This window comes from Gambusia affinis, linkage group LG24, assembly GCF_019740435.1.
Source record: "Gambusia affinis linkage group LG24, SWU_Gaff_1.0, whole genome shotgun sequence".
Taxonomy (NCBI): Eukaryota; Metazoa; Chordata; class Actinopteri; order Cyprinodontiformes; family Poeciliidae; genus Gambusia; species Gambusia affinis.
The window spans coordinates 4,442,692-4,463,938 of record NC_057891.1 but is presented as its reverse complement, the minus strand read 5'-3'; the positions used below and the strand labels follow the sequence as shown (position 1 = coordinate 4,463,938).

Genomic DNA, 21,247 nt, shown 5'->3' with positions numbered 1-21,247 from the left:
TTTAACATTATAAATAGTTATGGCTTATAAATATAGCTGCAGACAAAGGGAAAAGAACAGCTAACAAAATCATTCTTATTAATTTTCAAACTGTAAACAAAACTTTCATTTATATAGTCCATCATTCACAGTCAAAAAAAGTGCCACGTTTTTTTTCTTAATTTTTTAATGGGAGTTAGAAAGTCTTATGTTTCATATCTACTGATTTTACAGATTTATTTTCTACAGAAGTCAGAATACTTAAAAAAATTAAAATATGAGTTTGTTGAACAGGTAAAAATAAAAATATACATAGTTTTATAATAGTGTGGGGAAAAAATTTATTTGGTAGCCGTCTGAGTAGTTTGCTTGAACATGACTTCTTTTTTGTCTATGGCAAAAAGTTTAGATACCAATGGTCCTACCAGCAAAGACAAAAAGGTAAATGTGGCGGAATGGCCCTTTAGTCAAAAGCCCAAATACGGAGCTACGAATCGCAGGCCAACTTCATCGTCATCCTTCTTCTCCATTGTTTGATGCTTCGCTAAACGGATCTCTAAGCGTGTACCGTTGGAATATCCCATGCAGTGGAAGTCTATTGACACCGGGTAAGTTTGATTATTACTGAACTGCTGCTGTAAACATAAATCAGGCTGTAATAAAAAAATGTTGAGCTCGCGGAGGAGCTGCTCGCTGACGCAACGGTTAGAAGCTGTCATCGAAGTGCACGAGACAGAATAGCGTTAGGCTAACGGGAAGCGCTTCACTGTTTTTATCGCACAACTGTTGCCTATTTTGGTTATTGTGGAAATAATGGCATACTCTCTGTTAGATATCTAAACATATGTATTTAATAACAAATCAGTGAACGTATTTCTACAGACGCGTCCAACTGACAAAATAAAGGCATATCACAAGGCTTTCATTTTAAAGTAGAAGTATTTACATGAATATATTACAACATTTTTGAACATTCCGTATCTCTCAACATAAAATAGTTGTTTGGAAATAATCATATATTACAAACAGATGATAAATCAAAGTAATTGTTTCCAGAGGCGGATTTAGTCATGGTGGGGTCCTGTAATGGGGCCCCGACGTCCCTTTTTTTTTCAACCTTAATTTAGCAACAACACCTGTTTGTAGCTCATTGTTGTTTCATAATACAACTAGATCTTGACTTTAACTATTTTAATTAACTACAGGAGCAAAAACGACTTTACTAAAGTAAATACAGCTTTCAAATTATTAATCCCTTTGTTAACTAAAATCAACTAAGTTTATTTTAGAAAGCAGAATTAATTTTAGTTTGCTGCACCAAGATCAGATTTATAACTGTAAATTACTGTAATGGAACCCATCAGACAACATGAAGTAGGCTGACGGATCTAAAATACAAAACAAATACTGACAAATGCTAGCAAAACACATTGCTAGTATTAGAGCCGTTATCCACAACTAGAGAAAGCATGGAACAGTAGTGAACCTTCACAAGACTGGCCATCCAACCAAAATTACTCCAAGAATGCATCCATGACTCATCCAGAAAGTCACAAAAGAAGCCAGAGCAACATCCAAAACACTGTAGGCCTCACTTGCCCCAGTGTAGATTAGTCAAACAAAAATATCAGAACATTTCCAGAGAACTTCTGATATCTGAGCATAACTTTGTGACATTAAACTCAAGCTTGCTTGTGTTACTCATAATCCAAAGCACTAAATAACCAACCAATCTAGTCAAAGTGTACATCCTTAAACAGGTAATTCATGGTTGAAATTTGATAAACGTGGCCAAGTTACAATAATTGTACAAAGAAGAAAGGGCCAGAATCCCTCCACAGTGATGTAAATGACTAATTAGTTATGACAGTATTAAGCTAGGAGGTTATTAGCTGGGGCTTCAGGGAGTTGCCCACCTTTGTGTAATTAAGTCCAGCTTCATCACTATGTTGTAAATCCCACGCTCGTTGTTGCTGGAGTTCCCCATGACGGCTTTAACCTCAGTTTGTACTTCATTTTTGACATTCTGCCATCTTGCTGCTGTGTCGGCTTTGTGTCGCTTTCTATTGGATCGTCCGGTGAATGCAGATTAGATGTGATGGGATGTGAAAAGCTGAGGTAAGCAGCTGGGACTTGAGCCACTGGCTATGGTTTTACGGTCTCAGTAATGTCGCCTCTGGTAAGTAGCAGGTCATTTTTGTGTCTGTTTGTGGTTGGGAACCGACATTAAGCTTTTAATTTCTTTGGGTTTCATAAACATTATGAAGAGAGCGGTCTTGGCGTAGTGGTCTGTCAGCCTCAGTCGAGGCATGAATCACAGGCGCTTGGTCCTGGCTTTTTAAATCACGGAAACAGGAAGCATGTATTTGAAGAGCGACGGCGAGTATAAACATAATGGATCCTGAATCTATTTACTCGGACATTAATAACAGATTGCTGCAAGGTGGGACCGAAATCTCAACAATCAGAGATCTTATGGTTTCAAATTCCAAAGTTTGGAATTTCTGGATAAAAATGTCCAGACTGTAAGGTTGTGTGAGAAACATCTGCCTTAATCCCTTTTATGATCCCAGCTGTTTCAGCTTTACAGTTGTGTAATCAGACCTTGAGCAAGGACTCTTGTCCTTCCCACGGCCTGCTACTCAGAACCTACAGAGATGCACAGGCATGTCACAATAAAATTTAATTTAACTGAGCTCAATAATTTACATTTTTATGATTTACTGTTTTTCTATCAAAAACTGGGTGACAAAAATAATCAGTTTGTGCTTTGATCTCAACTATCCCTTTTCTTGAGGGACAATTTTGTTTACCTCATAATTCATCTTATTTGTTTTAGTTTGGATACATTGTTTACAGTCGGTTATGAAGCTGTGGCACTAATTTCTCCTGACTTTTTCAAACATGCCTTCCCCTAATCTGTAGGTCAGAATGTCTTGAGGCTGCTGTGTAATCCCCGGATTGTTCACTCTGTTGCAGGTAAAGGTGTTCATGAGGTCACGGCCCATCAGCGCAGCACCAGGATGTGATGTCACAGCAGTAGCTGCCTCCCTGTCTTGTCCAGCTTTGTGTTTTTTGGGAGGGAGGCCCCTCGCTCCCACCCAGAGAAGAGGACATGTTTGAAGTGAAACCCCGGGCGGTGGAGAAGAAGGAGTCGAGCACGGAGACAGGTCAGGAATCCGACGATGCAGCTTTTTTATTTGTTTATAACTCAAATTATTTTTGTTTGATTTGACTTACTTACATGTGAGAGAGAATAAAATCTTTGTACAAAGCATATTGTAATGTTTCTGACCTCAGATTGGTGGGTATGAAATATGTTTCTGCCCCGCCTCTCCTCAGTGCAGTATGCCGAGTCTCTGGGCCAGATGCTATTGTTAGCTCATGTCCCAGTAAACCACATATTTGCTCAAGTGGAAGGTCATTGACTAGTACAGTTCTAGACCCAAGAGAGCACACACACACACACACACACACTGATTCACTTAAACTGCATAGCAACAACACAAACATACTTCCTGTTGCTCCACAAAAGCTAGAGCTTCTTCTTTTTGTGAACGAATTATGGCCTGTTGGGTCTTAGAGACTTAATTTAGGTTACACCAGTTTAATTAGGTAAACAAGAACTGTACAAAGGCAATGACAAATGCAAAATGTCTGCTTTAGAGCCAGTGTTTGGTTTTCCCACAGTAGGTTGCTATGGAAACATGGCAGCGCTACAAAATCACGGTTGTAATGGTACTGTGTGTCACTGCTGTAATTTGATGAAAATGTGGAGACATGGTGAGCAAAACAATTCATCTAACATGGATGTAATCTAACAGCTGAGTCCTATATATCTAAAGGAACTGCATTATGGGTAATGTTGGTTTAAACTGAAGAGTGGTGTGATTTGTTGTTTATGAGGCGAAATAAAACACAATATTTGTTTTCACAAATACAATAATCACTCCAGAAATATGTGTTCATATCGATATACACACATTTGAAAAACGTATTACGATATAAGTTTCATATCAGTCGATATCGCTAATTGTTGATTAGTTTTTATGTTTTAAACATCTGAAATTCACAGTTTTCACTTAAACAGCGAAGAGGTAAAACTTGAAACTGCTGCTGCTCAAGTTACTCAACAGGTTGTTGCTAGGTAACCACTAGTTACTCAACAGGTTGTTGCTAGGTAACCACTAGTTACTCAACAGGTTGTTGCTAGGTAACCGAAGAGAGTGAGTTAGCTGATTCAAACTTGCTTAGCTAACCGTGAAAGCGACTAAAGCTTTTCTTATGCCTATGCTTCCCAGAATGCCGTGCGGTTGTATTTTGTAATTCTGAGTAGAGTTTGATGTTGGAGTCTTGATCAGGATGTGTTCCTGGTTTCCAGATGAAGGACTGGGCAGCAGTGGGAGGCACTACACCTCCAGCTCCCTGGGCTCGTGTTCGGCCGGGTCCGGCTCACTCTACCTGTCCGACAGTCAGGACTGGGTGGTTTCCCCCAGCTGCTCTCCAGACGAAACCCCTACACAGATCAGCTCCATCTCACCAATGCTGGCCGAAGAGACTCTGCGCTACATGAGTAAGACTGCATCCGGCTTTTCTTCTAACTGGTGTGTGTGTGTGAACTAAAGAGGAATGCACTGACCTCACCAGAGGCCAGAGTCACGAGACAGAGTCTAACTGGGGGGAGCTAGGGTGAAAGTAGGACAGTAGGGAAGAAACACGGATAATGCCGGGTTTGAACATGCAAAACAAGGAGGTATATGATGCTGTCGCTGTGGACGGTGAGCTGTTAGCATGCTGCTATTTCCTTTTGTGTGTCCAATTTGTCAGCAAGGTCAGGGAGAGCGCTGCATGGAAATGGTTTGCTCATGAGAAAGGAAGTAGGGTAAATCTCAAGCTTTGTTTAGTGTCCAATCAAACAAGTGGTGGTATGCAGGAAGTGAGTTACCAGTCAAAGAGACAACTTCTTGTTTTCTTCACAAATGCAACAACTGCTCATTCTGGATCAAAACTGCTTTGAAATGCAGTTGGCAATAAAACCATTGAATAAAAACTGCAAAACTACAGAAAAGGAAGTCTGAACTGAAGATCCATGTAACCTTTTTAAGTGCAGAGATTTTTTTGCAGCCTGTTCCAACTATTAATAGCTCTTAAACAGACACTAAGAAAACGACATATCAACTATATTTAGAAAGCATCATTTCTAATTAGCTAAATACACAGCCTTATTAAAATATTCACAAATTTGTCTTTACTAGTCTCATTTTGATCACTTTGAGTTAAAGCAAGGGGTCACTGATGAATCAACCCTGATTTTCTGTCATTTTTAAACTGAAACTGATCTTATCTGGTCTGAAAATTAGCTACTGTCCCATTTTTTATGCTGAGAGCAAGGGAAACTTTTCAGATAAAAAAACAGAAAGTGGGATTGGTAGGTCAGGCTTTTAAAGATCGGTGATCAGCTGGAAAACTGCAATCGGTTCACCCAAACAGCATCTGTAGGGAAAAGTTCAGCCTTCTTTCAAAACAAACCATCATTTGACCCCATTTTACGGCCTGATAATTATTTATACTGCCATTTCCACTTTCCTCTACATTCTAGTTAGTTTATTGGAACCAAAGGTCCAACCAGACATGGACCGTTGTACTGTGAGAAACTCATAAATGTCAAAACGACGCAGTTCGTTAAGCAAGAAGCTGTTCAGTTATACAACTCATTGTGGCCAGAGTCCAGCCATCTTTATTCACTGGAACTTATGAAGTAAACGCGAGATTAAACATAATCAAAACCAGAATATGGACGTGCATCGCCTTGACCACAGCAACATGCTCCAGCCACGAGGTAAAGAGACATGTGTTATCACACACTGCGGCCATCTTTCGAGGTTATTTTCAGCCGGTTGAACCCAGAGGTCGTCGAGGGGCTCAGATTACCGAACGACGCTCTCATCGGATTTAATCTGCTTTTTTTACGAAGGATAGGAGAGCTGATCTGCTGCCCCACTTTGTTCTTAATCATTACTTTCTATTATCTTCTAGCTAAAACTGTCGGCTATGCTAATATGCGGTCATGTTTGCACTTTATATCAAAGGAAATTATTGTAGTGCTCAAGTCCAGCGTTGTTGGAGTGTGAAGCTGCTGCTTCTCTTTAAACAGGTGGAGCTGGGGGAGCGTTTTGTGCAGCGCCGCTGACTCCCACTCAGGTGCTAACAGCAGATCGGACTAATGAGTAGAACCTCAGAGCTCCAGAACACTAACGTGGTTTATTAAAGCTTCTGCTTTCACGCTTCATTTCTTCTCGTTAGTTTCTTCTTTCTGCCCAATTCTCCTTTTAAAAACAGGCAGGTTGATTCAACAGTGCTTTGCAGAAGTCCTAGATCTCTTGAACCTTTTTTTTGACGAACCAGGAAATGTTTAGTGGAAGGAAAACATCTGCTCTCTTTGTTCAGAAGTAAAATTGAAAAGTGTGGCGGACATTTGTGTTAGCTGCAAGTGTTGTCGTTAACTCCCATCCGTTTTCCATCCAGCAACATGATGCTGCCACCACCGTGTGCCAGTGATACAAAAGTTTAGATTTCATCCAATTTTCTGTTGTTTCCTTACATGAAAAGCGACAAACTGCAAGTCAAACTTCTTCTGGTTCATAAACTATTTTCCTGTTTGTCGCAATTCTTCACTACTTTGTTTGGCTGTCACATCAAACCCCAGAGTTGGGGAGTAACTAGTTACATTTACTTGAGTATTTTTACTACGCTGTGAACTTGAGTGATTTTATTTTGAAGTATTTCTACTTTTACTTGAGTAAAATTTCTGGATTTTCTACTCACGGAATGAAAAACAAACATGTTTTAACCAAAAATTCACCAGACACAGAAATCTGAAAATCTGTCAAATCCTGATTAAAATACATTAAAGTTCATAGTTGTAACGTGTTGAATACTTGTGCAAAGCACTGCGTTCTTCTTAAACTGTGCCGTCTTTTCTCCCTTCTCTCTCTAGCTTATCTTGCTTTGGAGCCCTCTCCTTACTCCCATCCCGGCTCTCAGAGCCTCTCCAAAGGTATCCCTCTCTCCCTTCCTGCCTCCTGTTACTCTGAAACTTTCTACATTTAACATCGTTGAGAGAGTGGCTTCACTTTCCCTGCACTTGGAGCCTTTTTTTTTGCCTTCTGCCTGTAGAGAACAGCAGGAAATATGCTTAGATATGTTTGGCGTGTCTTTTATTTGGGTGTGTTGCGAGTAGACAGAAGCTTTTGGTAAACAGAAAGTAGCATGCTAGCCATTTCCTGTAGTTTGGAGTGAAACTGGTGTTATTTTGAGGTGCATGAGTGCATAAGTTTTGGTTGCATGTGCATGCTGGATAACGTGTAAGCTAGCTCAAGGTGATTTTTAAAACGCTTTTTCTGGCTCAGTCCTCAGTGCCGATCGAGTCGAGCAGATGACCAAAACCTACAATGACATCGAAGTGGTCACCCATCTTTTGGCTGAGGTAGATATCCCTGGATGACAAACATTTGTCAGCTGGTAACCGTAGTAACCTGCTGCGTTCTTATTGGACAGCGAGACAGAGATCTGGAGCTTGCGGCTCGGATTGGTCAGTCTCTTCTGCAGAGAAATCACCTGCTGCAGGAACGAAACGACGCCGTGGAGGAGCAGCTGGCACAAGCAGTGGACCAGGTAACTCATTACAAATGATGGCACTTAAAGTCGTAACGTTTAGTCTCCACATTTACGCCATAAAGGAACTAAATGAGATTGAAGGAACCGGATGCTTGATGCCAGACAGAGATAAAGAGCCTTTGTCCGTTTTAAAACCTTTAAAACAATTTGTTTTTTAACCTTATATCACATTTAGAAGCCACATAAATCTCAAATGACCGTAACATAGTTTAAGTTTCAAGTGTTCAACTTTTTTGAGATGAAAATTAAACCTTTTAGGACAGAACAAACCTAGATCTTTCTCAGAATACAATCCCCATGTTGATGCATGGTGGTGGCAGTATCATGCTGCATGTATTTGAATGAGTTTTGCTTATTTGTTTTTGGATATTTTCACATTTTTCCGCCATGTTTCAATTCGCCCTGCAGTAGAAATTAAATGTATTCATCTGCATCGGTTTCATCTGCATAAAACGTGCTTGAAATTTACAAAATGGCCATAAAATTGTAACTTTTTATTTTGTTTAACCCAACTCCAACAGGAGTTTAAAGTTTCAGCTGACATCTGGTTAAGATTATGTCTGAAGAGACTGAATAGAGCAAAATTTTCAAATTCAAATCAAATATTTGACTACGTTTATCCAGTTAAATTACAAGGTTTTGTACATTCCAGGTTCACCAGCTGCAGCATGAGCTGAACAAGAAGGATGAACTGCTCCGGATGGTGGCCAGCGCCTCGGAGGAGGTGGAGCAAGACGCTGCCGTGTCGACCCCGCAGCAGCAGCCTCAGCTGCTGGGGGGGGCCGCTGCCGCCGCCGCTGCGCTCAGCCAGCTGGAGCAGCTGCAGAACAAGCTGCAGGAGGTGGAGGAGGAGAACCAGGCACTGAGGTCTGAGGTACGGAGCTCCCAAGGTGGAAATTAAGGAATTAAATGAATAAAAATAGTAGATTTGTTCCAAAAGACAGTATTTGTCTTCCAGGCATGTCAGCTGAAGAGAGACACCATGACGTACGAGGAGAAGGAGCAGCAGCTGGTCAGCGACTGCGTCAAAGAACTACGTGAGTCGGCGTTGATCTATTATAGTGAAATTTGTGTTTGTAATGTGACAAAACGTGGATTCTTTCAGACACAGTGGTAGTTGTACCTCCTACTGTCGCCTCGTCCTCCTCACAGGCGAGTCCAACAGTCAGATGGTGTCTCTAACGGATGAACTGTCCCTGAAGAACGAAGAGCTGCTCAGACACCAGGAGGAAATCGCTCAGCTGCTTTCTCAGATTGTAGAGCTGCAACACAGAGTGAAGGAGGTGAGAACGCCTGGATTTTAGAAGCCTAACCCACATAACGACCAAATCCTGGAGTAAAGACTTGCTCTCTGTTGGTTCTCTCAAGCTGGCTCTGGAGAAAGAAGAGCTGAGGATTCACCTCCGGGCCTCCAAAGATGCTCAGAGACAGCTAACAGCAGAGGTATGCATCAATAATATGTTCGCATTATTGTTGCAAATATTTTAACTTTTGAAGTTAATCCTGTGTTTACGCTCTGGCAGCTGAACGAGCTGGCAGAGAGGAACGCAGAGTGTGTGGAAATGCTACACGAGTCGCAGGACGAGATCAGAGAGCTGCGCAGTAGAAGCAGTCCCTCCTCTGGGATGCGACGACATCTTTCATACGGCCTCTACCCCATGGTAAGAAAACAAGTTCCAAATCAGAAATTTTTATACGTTTAAAAATGATTTTAGTTGGTCTATTTAGTAAATCTTATCCCACACAGGAATCGTTGGCAGCAGAGATCGAGGGTTCAATGAGGAGAGAGCTGAGCATCGACGAGGAAACCGCCTTTCAAGACCAAAGGTTGGAGACGTAAATCTGACTGTTAGTTCCAGCATTGCCTTTCTGAATATTTATTATACTTCCAACTCTTTATTTGAAGCATTTTAAGCTTTAAGAAATAAAATGTATGTAACGGTGTCGTCTGCATATATTAGAAATGTGCTCTGCACATTTCTAACATTTCTTATTTTTATTCTTCCCTGTCAGAATTTCTCAAAAGAGAGTCTTCCAAACAGTCCGCTCGGTCAACGCCTCAGCGTCTCGCGCTGCTTTGGCCACCCCGCCTATCCCCGGTTCTGGACAGAGTTCTCTATTAATGACTGCCCAACCTTTCCAGTCAGCACAGGGGTAAGAAACCAGTTTCTGACCTACAGTCAAGATATAATGACATATTTTAAGTCTTGATTTATATCTTGTTTGCAGAGATGAGGTACGAATGGGAAAGCCTGGACTACCAGGAGGAAATGACCTCACCAAAGCTCTCCATCGACTCTCTTTAAGGCGGCAAAACTTCCTGTCTGAGCATCAGTTCTTCCAGGCGGAGCGTGAGAAGAAGCTGCAGAATCAGACCGGGGCAGAAGCCGGCGTAGAGGGCAGCGGCTGCAGCTCCCCGATGGGCAGCGTGCTCTCCTCCTTTTCCAACCTCTCCGATCTTACAGTCGGCTCAACTGTTTTCAAAACCTTCCTGCCGGAGAAGCTTCAAATCGTCAAACCAATGGAAGGTAATGTTTCCACTGCAACAGAAACATCACTAGAAAATTCACGTACCACTAACATTTTTAAACAGATGAGGGGAAATAGAGACAGTGAAACAGTTTTAGCTATTTATTTTTAAGTTTTAAGCTAGTTTTAGTTTGATTTACTATCTAAAAAAAGATGTCAGCTCTTTGAGCTAAATGTCAAAAGTTAGCATTGTAACCTTAGCTTGTGAGCCGTTTAGTCTTCTGCAAAATAGAAAAGTATTCCCTACACTTACCTTATTTTTGTGTAATGTTAGAGCTTTTTTCCAAACTTAAAATTCCATACACAAAATGCCATAATGACTAAGTATAAAATTTTACATTTTTTGCAAATTTCCAAGCAACATTGTTTGGGTTTTACTCACCTTTGATAGCGTAACAGCCTCTGGTTGTCTTTGGTATATTTTCTACAGGCCTTCTTGGAATGCCAGGTTTTTTCATAGGTTCAGACAAATATGGTGGGTAGCGTCTGTACCAAGAGATTTTTAGGTTTTTCCAAAATCGATTGGAAATCCAGACCCACTAGTCTACTCAAGGAAACTCTGATTGTTCCTGAAACTGCGTGGCTCTACAGACAAATTCTTCCTTGTTTGGTTTCTGCTCTAATATGCACTGTCCTTTCCAAATTTAGATCACATTATGTTTGTCTTTAGGCTCCCTGACGCTTCATCACTGGCAGCAGCTTGCCCAGCCTCACCTGGCCACCATCTTAGACCCGCACCCTGGGGTTGTGACGAAGGGTTTTCGACCTCTGGCTCAGGACGCCGTGTTCCAACTGTCAGACATGGAGGAAGACGAAGAGGCTGAAAAGCACAGAGAGATTGCTGCCCTTGAGAAAGGAACTGCTGAAAAGGGTAAAGAGGAGCTGGACGAGGAAGAGGAGGAATGTGGGATAACCTTTAACGTACGCTGTTCATCCACACCCGAGGACAGAAACCGTTCTGTTGCACCTTGCACCGATGCGCCTCCCCCCTCGATCCGATCATCATCACCTGGAGCGCCTTCCACTTCCTCCTTTGTCCCTTCGGACCTCTGTTTGACACCCAATCACGTCACAGAGAAATCCAACCAATTGGCTCTTCCCATTCCAGGAGCTTCTGCAACAGCTGTCCAATCACAAAGTAGAGTTTCCACCTCAACATCTTCTTCTTGTGGTACAGTTTTTCTTAAAATGTTAATACTTTAATATGACACCATCACTGTGGGATTTTCTCATAAGTTTGTGTTGTGTTTAGTCCAAAACCCAGGAAAGAGTCAGAGCTCCACCTTCTCTACCTACACCTTCACAACCTGTCGTATTCTCCACCCTACTGACATCACACAGGTCACACCAAGGTAAGCCAACTGCAGAGTGTGACAAAGACAATAAGGTTAAACATCAGATTTGGAAGCGCTGTTTTGAGAGAGTAGTTGAGATAACTCTGAATTCAAAGTCACTTTCTTGACTTCTGTGTGTTTTCTAGCTCTCAGTCGTCCCTTTCAGCCAACACGCCCAGCTCCATGAGAACGGGTCCCAGTACTCCGGTAACTCCCTGCAGGCTGAGTTTGGGTGACTCCTTCCCGCCTCGACGCCCTCCAGCTCCCCCCTGCGGCCTGGCCAAACTGGTCCTAGAGAGAGGTATTTCTGCACAAGTGTCCACTGATGTACCCTCTCCATTGCCCAGATCTGCTCCACGGCAACCCCTGTTGCGAATCATGCCAAGCACACCGCCCAACTCCCCCTCCCACTCTCCCACTCCCTCACCCGTACCTACGGAGCCTCGCCATCCTCCGTCTGACAATTTTCTAGCCTCGCGGCCTGCAGAGCTTTTTCTCCAAGATGTGTACGGGTTGAATCTGGGCCGAGCCCCACATCCTGACCTGCCCAGCCCTTCCCAGGAAACCCCCATCCTCTCCTCTTGTTCTAAGCCAGGCCGAGACAAGGCCAACCTAGTCAGTGTTAGTCTGGTTGAAAGACTTTGTCGTTTGGGGTTCACTAAGGTGCTGCACAGTTCAGAGTCTGACACACCAGTGCCACACCAAGAGTCCGCCATGTTTGTGTCAGCAGGCGGTGGAAGTCTGATGGACGGCCTGCGGCGCAATCAGAGTCTCCCGGCGATGATTGGCGCCAGAGCAGGTAGTAAGTCAACCGGACATCCTCCTCATCCGACCTCCCTGGCTATCCCCCCACCACCATGGGGAAACCTTAAAGAACGTCGCCGGCATCTTGGCTCCATCTCACACCCTCCAAGAAGTTCAAAACACTAAAGGAAGGAGCCACACATCGCTAACACCTCCACTTAAACTCTTTCCTTTCTGCCTTTTGGAGAGAGGAGTCAGGGAATCAGCAGGAAGAACAGTCCCTCCTTTTCATGACGTCGATTAAAAGCACAATTGAACTCAACTGTTTTTAGTGATGCTGAGTTTTCCAAATGTACTCATCTGACATGATGCTTGGCCTTAGCTTGACTCTTGTGTTGGGTTTGCATTTCAGTAGTTCTCGTGAGACTCTGGATGTTCAGGTGTAACTGGAAGCAGGATTCCTTCATAATCAGAAAAAGGTCTGGAATTTGATCTCGGCATCGTCCCAAGTCAGGATAATTTGAGGAAAACAGTTTGGAAACTTTTTTTTGCAGACCAGACTTTATTTCCAATCCTAATATCTAAAGGTTCTTTCTCCTTTTTACTGAATGCTTCCTTTTCATTTCCCCCTTTCTGCATAAATTTTTTTATTTCTGTATCCTTTTCCCCTCCTTGTATTCGTCGCCTCCTTTTTACCTTTTTTCCTGTCTTCCCCATATTCTGCATTCCTTTTGTGTGTCTTCGGAATGTATTTCTCTTTCTTGCTTTTTTCCAGCATTCATAGAAGTATTTTCTGTAAATCAGTGGTGAACGTTAGTGTGTTTATGTTTTAAAATGAAGGTAAACTTTGGAAAGTTGAGCCTGGAAAAGTATGAAACTTTTCCAGTAAAGTCGTAGGAACGCTGTGGGGGAGGAAGTAAAGTAAACTTGTAAGTGTCTGAGGGTCTGTGGAAGTTGATAAGAAAGAACAAGGAAAATGTGAAAGAAAGAACGTTTGTTGTGTTGGATAATGAGGGATTGAACAACTGAGCATCCAGAGTCTTGCTGTTCCAAGGGCTTGTTCTATAATCAGCAAGAAGAACTGTAGAACAATATCACCCCGTAAATGGTGATTATGTCCGCCTCTAGAAAGACGAGCCTCTGGTGTCGGTGGAGGAGCGATCCTACTTGCTTTTATTAGTTAGGCGCTAGCTAGAAGACTTAAAGCATAACATGAAACTGCCAGGCTAATCCTGTAGTCCAGCTATGCCTGTAAACATACCAGTGATGGGTTTATTTTTACTGTTAATATACCTTAACTTTTCCGTCCGTGTGGTGTGGCAAAAGCATCTGCATGAAAAGCAACATTGCCTCCATGTCCCAGCATGCATCTGTCAGCAGGCAGGTGGGGAAAGGTTAAAGCAAGGCTAAAACCAAAATAGACAACATTTTAAAAATAGGGAAGGAGTAATGTGGTGTGAGAGGGATCTGTTTTCCTTCAGGTTTTTGTGTTTTTATGAATATGAGGCCTTAAATAGAGGCAAGCACTGTTTTCAATAAAGTTTGTTGCTATGTTTTAGTTGCACTTAGTCGGTTCTGGGGATCATTGCTGAACTAAACTGAACATATTTGATTTTTCTCAGAAGTCAGCTTCAGACTAAAGGGAAAGGGAAAGTGCAGAACCAACATTGGCCAGCAGGTGGAAGCATTTCCCACCTAGAAAGTACTTGAAATCAGCCATGTTTCTAAAATGCCTAAACATTAACTAGTGTCTGTTCTTATGTTCTATAGTTAACCTTTACTGACATCTGTATTTAAATCCTGACATTAAAGAAAACATGTTATGTGTCTGGTAACAGTATAAGCTAATAATTTAACTAATGTTGCATTTTTTTCCACATAGAGGGAATCCATGTTAACGTGAAAAACTTTATTTTTGTTAAAAATAAATATTTCAGGCTTGTATATGTTTAAGTAAGCATTGTGAAAAGGAAAAAATGACCTATGATGAAGGCATAATGACTATTTTCATCTTTTCCTTGTAAAATTTAAAGTTCAGCTTTGTGGCTTTTGATGGATTAAATATCTAAAATAAAAACAAAACTTCCTGGTGTTTCCCAGCTGTAATCAGGATCCTATGTTGTTGCCTCTTTTGTAAAATAAAGCTACTGAAATTAAAATGTCTGGTTTATTATGAGAGGCTTGATTGGGGATGTTGTGTAGGAACTTTTGAAGATAAAGGAAGGTGTTAAAGATGTTTTTTGTTTGTTTTTACAACTGATAACAGCTGATTAGCATTTCAAAAGCTCAAAAAATACCTGAACTATGACCCCACATCCCAGAGGAGTTGAAAAGAAAGGTTCATGGATAATGGCCTAGTCAAAGTACAATTGAGAATCTGTGGCCGGGCTTCTTCACAGACCCTCTCCATCCAGAGTTGATGTCCAAAGCTGGTAGAGACGCACCGCAAATGACTTTAGCTGATTCCAAGGGACTGAATATAAATGCATTTCACTCTTTTTAGATTTTTATTTGTAAAATTTGACTTAAACTTTTAAACTTTGTACTAATTTGTGTTGATCCATACATTAAATTTGACAGAAAAAAGGATGAAGGGGATGGTGATTTAAATCCTTACAACCAGACTCTAGATAGTTTTACCGCGGTTTAATGGTTCAGCGCTCCGACCCGCTGCCTCACAGCGGACAGATCTTAATGCTGTCACAGCTGGATGAGAACTGCCCCAGGGCGAAGTCCAGACCCACCCCGACCCCGCTCCCCACTCCGAACGTCGCATAAATAGGCTGGGTGAAGTTAGCCCTGAAGCTGTGGAGGTGCGTCATGTTGTCCGCCACGCTGTAGAACGCCAGCGTCCCCGCCGACAGATCGGCGAAGATGCCCAGGCGGGGCGAGTAGGTGACGGGGATGTCCCTCTTCTCGTTGGCGTGCATCGCCGAGCAGCAGGTGTCGGACAGCTCCAGCGTCCAGGACTGGGGATTGTAGCCGAGGCCGGACCGGGCGTCGTTGCCCTTCCTGCTCAGTGAGGCGTAGGCCACGCCCACTGATGAGCCACGGCCCCTCCACTCCACCTCCCAGTAGGAGCGCTGGGCCTGCAGCGGGCTCTGGCACATCACCTGGGTCCAGCCGTCGAAGCGCTGGGGTGTGTCGGCGTACGGCTGCGTCGGACCCTGCAGGGTAGCCTTGGTGTTTCCGTCGGAGAGTACCAAGCGCCTGTGAGCTGTGTTGGGGTCAAGGGTCAGGATCACAGAATCTAGAAGACAGTTAATTGTGTAAATGTGTTTACAGGCATGGGCTGTCATTTTATAGCACAAGAACAGTAGTTATAAAAATGCTATAAATATCAAATATGAAACTGGGCTTCTGTCTCTTTAAGCAACTTCTGCTCTTTCCACCTTCAGGAAGTCGTCACAACATGGCTCCTCTAGTAACCAGCGTTTCACTGAGAAGATGTCGGCTAATTGCTGCTGGCTAGTCTGAAGGAGCTGAGTCTCAAAGACAGGGCTAGATCCAACCAAGCATTTTGTACAGCTGAATAGTTTCCATGGAGATTAACAGATTTATCAAACATGTATGAAAGAATCAAGGGAAAACTCCAGCTATGTTTTTGATGATGTAAAGCTGAAAAAAGAAGATTTTCCATAATACTACTCCTTTAAACAAAATGTAGTTTCACTTCTTTCACTCACACTGGAGAAACTCCTCTCTGGATCTCGGTTCTGGTGCCTGGATGCTGTCAAGGTTGATTTCTCTCACTGAAAAAATTGGCAGTATGTCACTGAATGAGCAGATCTTACGGTTTAGTTATTGTTGCAACATATTGTGTCAGATATATTTGTTATAAAGAGGTGACAACGGTGGCTCACATGCAGGAAAAGCTGGAGCCTGGGTCATGGCGTTCGGCAGAGGCGTGTCCAAGAACAGCCCTGGGTTAACTGTCCAATGAGAAACCACGATTAAACCATTTCTCTAAACTATGAGACGTTTACCAGGAGTGAAGAGCAGCCATCTTACTCTCTGTTGGTGTTTCTAACAGATCCACCATCCCGCCTGTTGGACCAAAGAATTAAAAATGAAAACTTCTCCCTTCTGCTCAGCTTCAACCAAACTTTTAACTGTTTTGTTTCCTGAAATGAGCAGATTGATCAAACACTGATGGAGGAAGCGTCCGGGTCTTACCCGGGTTTCCTCCTGCAGCTGTGGTGTTATTGACCGGGGTGGCCTGGTTGGCGCCTCGTCGGTGTGAGCGAAACAGGCTGCTGATCGACGCCATCCTGCTGAATGCTGCATAGAAACAGGAATGTTTACTTACTCTTTATAAATGCTGCAATGCTCAATTTCTGCCACATGGTGGCGACAAAGTGCAACAATGTGATTATACCACTGGATGTAGCTGGAGCTGGAGCTGGAGTAGGAGAAGGAGAAGGAGAAGCTGGGATTGGAGTCGGAGTCATAGCTGCAGGAGGGGCGACCGGGTTTTGACTAGACCTGCTCCAGAGAGACGGGCCCCCTCTGCGGCTGGGGGTGGGGCTGGGGTTAGACTCAAGCTCTGTTGGGATGGAGATATGAATGTTTCCACGGCTTTGAACTTTTAGTTTTTGCTGTTGGGATTATATGTGAAAGACAGAAAGTAGTGAAGAAGTTTGAAGGGGAAGAAAAATATATAGATATGTTTTAATAAAAATCTGAAAAGGTGTTTCTAGCTGAAGCTCCATGAACATAATTTCTAAAGGGGATCTGCAAATCAACTTACTATGTTACCTTCATTTGCTATTAAAATGCTTCACATATTTATATATATCTAATATGACTTTAAATCTCCTCACTTCCTTTTTAAGACCCCAACCGGCGCCCGCTTACCAGCCTCTCTCTCGTCTCGTCTCCGTCTGGGCGAGTTTGTGTTTCCTCTGTCTGCAACCATTTTGAAAACATGCTGATGTCTTTCTGCTGACTGCATGAAATTCAAAAGCATTCTTTTTAAAAATCTCACCCCGAGGTGCATCCCGGCTCCTCACGTCTGGACCTCTGATTGCTGCTGGACATAAAAACCACTCACCACCATGTTTGACTGAAATCCTTTCAAATTAAAGTTCTTAAAAGTGTGGCGTACCTCGTCCTTGTCGGTCTGTACTTCGGACATCCAGGGAAATGCTTAAAGCTGGGGTACGGTTGTTGCTTTTACTCAGACCAGAAAACACTAGAAAGAGGAGAAAAAACACCTGTCAGGTTTATGAAAATGCTTTCTGAAGAATTCATTAGAGCTCAAAAGAAAACTCACAATCACGAAATACTTTTTTCCCTCCCAACCGACTGGCTGAAAAAGATCAGAAACCGTCATTGTTGGGTTAAAAAAGCTAAAAATGTTCTGTGATGGCAAAAAGGACAGTGCTCTGTACTTACAGTTTCCCAAAGTGAACAGTTTGGTTTCATTGACTGAAAGAGACCAGATGAAAAGGTTACGAATTGAAAGAAAAGTCCAAACCTGCACTGCAAAATCACAAAATCTTACCAAGTACGTTTGGTCCAGTTTCTAGTGCACTTAAAGTGAGACAAAACTAACTTACAAGTAACTTTTCAGCAAGAATTATGAGCTTGTTTCCTTAATCTGCCAGTGGAATAAGTGTTTTATATATACCAATATTATTTCTTTTACAACTAAACATTTCTTCCACATTATAAGTGAAATAATCTGTAATCTTAATGAATTTTTTACTTAAAACAAGCTTGCATATCTTGCTGGAAAGTTAATTGTAAGTTAGTTTTGTCTTATTTCAAGTCTACTATGATACTCTCAGTAGAAACTGGACAAAAATATTTGGTAAGTTTCTGTGGAGAGTTTCTTCAGACAGACCTTGCTTGTTGATCTTCCCCAGCTCCTGATTGCACAGATCCTCCACTCGGTCCCTGAGGGCCAGCACTACTTCTAGAACGGGTTCAAAGGTCGCATTGTGATTGACTTGCACGGCCGGCAGGTCGCCGCAGTCAAGAGGACTGCTCATGGTGTCGCACGTCTGAGGATGAGTAAAATGCTTTAGAGGAAGCATCAATTAGCGACAATCAACGCTAATGGAAATGTTTTCTCTCATGTTAGGAAAGTTAAATTCACAATAAATGACATCTCAAGGCACTTTACAAAGAAAAACTATTTCAATTTAATCAAACAAATATTCAGAATTATTCTAGTTATCTAACTGTACTGTATGCGCAATTAATTATCAAACTAGCTTAAAAAGTTTGTACCTAAGGAGACACAGCAGGTTGCATCATGTTAGTGCTATATTATAATAATCAATATGTTTCATCATGTTTTTTATCATATTGAGTTGAAATTTTTGCATTAACTTAGGGAAGAAATGTGATTTTTACATAAAGTTATCACACTGCTAGAATGTCATGTCAGCTCTGGCCTACAGTTAACATTTTATTATAAAAACCTCTAAAATGTGTTGTATTAATCAGCCTATTTGTGGTTTTCTTTTTATGCGTCCTGTTTTATTTTTCTAATATATTTATTTTTTCCCTCTTCCAATCTATTCTAAGTTGATGGATTGTTCATATAAATAAGACAAAAAGTATCAGAGAATATTTCTGCTTTTTAAGTTGTAACTGTAAAAATATTAAACAAAAACAAGGTGCAGATCACTCTTCATGAGTGATCCGTACCTGGAGGTAGTAGATGTTGTCTCCACAGTCCGCCAGGTCCTTCATTTCCGTGTCCCTCTTCCTCCGTTCCCTGATCTCGGCCTCCAGGTTGTCAGCGACCTCCTGGGCCTGGTTCATCTTCTCCAGGCCGGCCTGGTCCAGCACCTCCTCCAGCAGCTCCTGCAGATGCTCCACGGAGCGCAGCAGCTCGCCCAGAATGTTCTCCGTCTCATTGTGCACCTTTTCCGCAGAACGCTGTTGCCAAGATTGGAGACCCGCTCACCAATTAGCTCGTTTTATCCAGACAGCAAAACATGGTGATTAAATGTTGAATTATGGTCAATTGATGGTCAAACAATCATCCAATTTTATCCAGTTAACTACCTAGAAAAGGTGTTTAAATGGATTCAAACACATTTCAATGTTGGGTGCTTTTTCATTCTGGATACTAAATTTATCCTGCAGTTCCACCAACCTTCACTCCTTCCATCATCTTCTTCATATCCTTCAGCTCCTGCTCCCTGTGTTTCAGCTTCAGCTGGTTGTCTGCTTGGATGTCTGAAAGCAGCTTCTGCACAGGGATGAAACGGCGTGAAAAACAGGACGAGCAGAAGGAAGCAACAGGGTACAGTAGTGGCTAGGAGGAGCGGTGTAATGGGATAGGAATGCTGTTAGGAATGTATTCAGCCTGGCTTTAGACTCATTACCCAACAAAAGGTGCAGAGGAAGGACACGTCAGGCAGAAAGACGTTAGATACAACAATAAGAGCCTCGCAGGAGGGTGGATTCTGGAGTTTTACTCCCACAGTGACTTGTAAAAGTATTAATGTAGCTTGAAGTTTTAACATTGTGACCTTTGTTGTGTTTATTGAGACGGACCAACAAAAAGTTGTGCAAAATGTTGAAGAGAAGGGAGATCATGATGGCAATGAAAGCAGTTAAAGTCCAGGTTTTAGTTCGATGAGATCAGTACTGAACCTGTACTGTTGGGATGTTTCTCTTTAGCAGGAACAAGGAAGATGGTCGGAGTTGATGTGAAGATTGATAAAGATATAAATAAAGGACAATACAAGACGACAACCTGTTGGAGGATGTTGAAGACTTGAGTCTTTGGCCATCAACTCAACAGCCAATCCAGCCAAACCTCTAGGTTCACATCAAACTATGTTGATGAGTTAGTCCAAATTTAAATTAAAATCTATCGCAAGACTTCCTCCAATGTGATAAAGCTTGAGCCTTTCCACAAGGAAAATTGAAAGCTGAAGACACAGTACTGACTCAAGACACTACTCTATGTCAGTCTCTCACAAAATCCCAACAAAATGCCTTTAAGTCTTTGGGTGTCACATGGCAAAATGTGAAAAATATAGTTGCCCTGGGGAATCGTTTTTACGCACCTCTCTCTCCTGTCGCTCAGCCTTGGTGGACACACACTCATGGTCTTTGTGCTGATTGCTGGTGCACAGCCAGCAGACAAACATCTTGCACTGGCGACAGAAGAACTCCTGCAGGTACTTGTGCTGGGTGCAGATCTTCTCCGCCAGATTGCTGGTCGGCGGTATGAGCTCATGCTGCTTGAGAGACTTCTTGGTCTGGTGAGGCTTCAGGTGGGTCTCGCAGAAGGAGCTCATGCACGCCAGGCAGCTTTTCACGGCGGCACGCTGCTCCCCTTTGCACATGTCGCACTGAACGTCGCCGGTGGACAGCTTGGACTTGGATCTAGAGGACAACCCGCGAGCGCTTCGGATGGAGTCTCGAACGTCTGATTGGAGGGCCCCTTTGCGGAGCTGCTCCACAGCCTCGGCCAGCATGGTGTTTCTGGACAAGGGCGGCTTAGGGCAGAAGGTCTGGCGGCACTGGGGGCAGCTGTAAATCCCTTTGGGGTCATCCTTGGTCCAGAAGTCTTTGATGCAGGCCATGCAGTAGCTGTGTCCGCAGGGTATGGTGACCGGATCATTGGGGAGATCAAGACACACGGGGCAGTTGAACTGCTCCTCCGTCCACAGCTTCCCACTCATTGTGATTTAGCCAAATACGAAGAAAGCCCAGAGATGTTTAGCTGAGAGTTCTCAAGATTAAACCAGAAATTAGTGAAGGTTGTGTGCAATCCAGATTCTCAGGAGGAAAATGTTGAGTCTCAGGTGAGAGAAAGCAAAAAGAAGAAATGGGTGGGGCCAAACTCACCAGGCAGGTCTAGCTGGGGAAACGAGTGTCGGGAGAAAACTGCTGGTTGAACGGAGGGTAAAGGTGTGAGTGTCTGGTCATTGTCCTGTTCATGTGATGCAGAACTACAGGAAATATTCAGATTTAGGTTTATTTCCTGGTCACAAGAGTGAAGATTCAGA

General features: G+C 42.7%; 2 protein-coding genes across 5 annotated transcripts; one reads left to right on the top strand and one right to left on the bottom strand.

Annotated features, from left to right (window-relative positions):
- The first annotated feature begins 464 nt into the window (after positions 1-464).
- trak2 (trafficking protein, kinesin binding 2) lies at positions 465-14,422 on the top strand. 3 transcript variants are annotated; one of them, XM_044109943.1, is made up of 17 exons: positions 465-587; positions 2,959-3,149; positions 4,361-4,552; positions 6,977-7,036; positions 7,389-7,465; positions 7,537-7,653; positions 8,309-8,530; positions 8,615-8,693; positions 8,809-8,939; positions 9,025-9,099; positions 9,180-9,317; positions 9,404-9,483; positions 9,670-9,810; positions 9,886-10,184; positions 10,856-11,356; positions 11,438-11,537; positions 11,666-14,422. In XM_044109943.1, exons 2-17 carry the CDS (start codon positions 3,095-3,097, stop codon positions 12,447-12,449), a joined length of 3,051 nt encoding a protein of 1,016 aa, XP_043965878.1. In that variant the 5' UTR covers positions 465-587; positions 2,959-3,094; the 3' UTR covers positions 12,450-14,422. The 3 variants fall into 3 exon arrangements, with proteins under 3 accessions (XP_043965878.1, XP_043965879.1, XP_043965880.1); XM_044109944.1 differs by lacking the exon at positions 6,977-7,036; XM_044109945.1 differs by lacking the exons at positions 465-587; positions 2,959-3,149; positions 4,361-4,552 and adding an exon at positions 4,688-4,757.
- A 143-nt stretch (positions 14,423-14,565) lies between these two features.
- trim25l (tripartite motif containing 25, like) lies at positions 14,566-21,073 on the bottom strand. Of its 2 annotated transcripts, none has more exons than XM_044109947.1 (15): positions 20,300-21,073; positions 19,378-19,473; positions 18,924-19,157; positions 18,112-18,271; positions 17,661-17,693; positions 17,539-17,574; positions 17,371-17,457; positions 17,251-17,295; positions 17,121-17,171; positions 16,642-16,809; positions 16,440-16,544; positions 16,275-16,310; positions 16,127-16,195; positions 15,950-16,015; positions 14,566-15,513 (listed from the first exon to the last, which is right to left on the bottom strand). In XM_044109947.1, exons 1-15 carry the CDS (start codon positions 20,918-20,920, stop codon positions 14,939-14,941), a joined length of 2,382 nt encoding a protein of 793 aa, XP_043965882.1. In that variant the 5' UTR covers positions 20,921-21,073; the 3' UTR covers positions 14,566-14,938. The 2 variants fall into 2 exon arrangements, with proteins under 2 accessions (XP_043965882.1, XP_043965883.1); XM_044109948.1 differs by having other exon boundaries at positions 17,251-17,292; positions 20,300-21,072.
- Between the last annotated feature and the right edge of the window lie 174 nt (positions 21,074-21,247).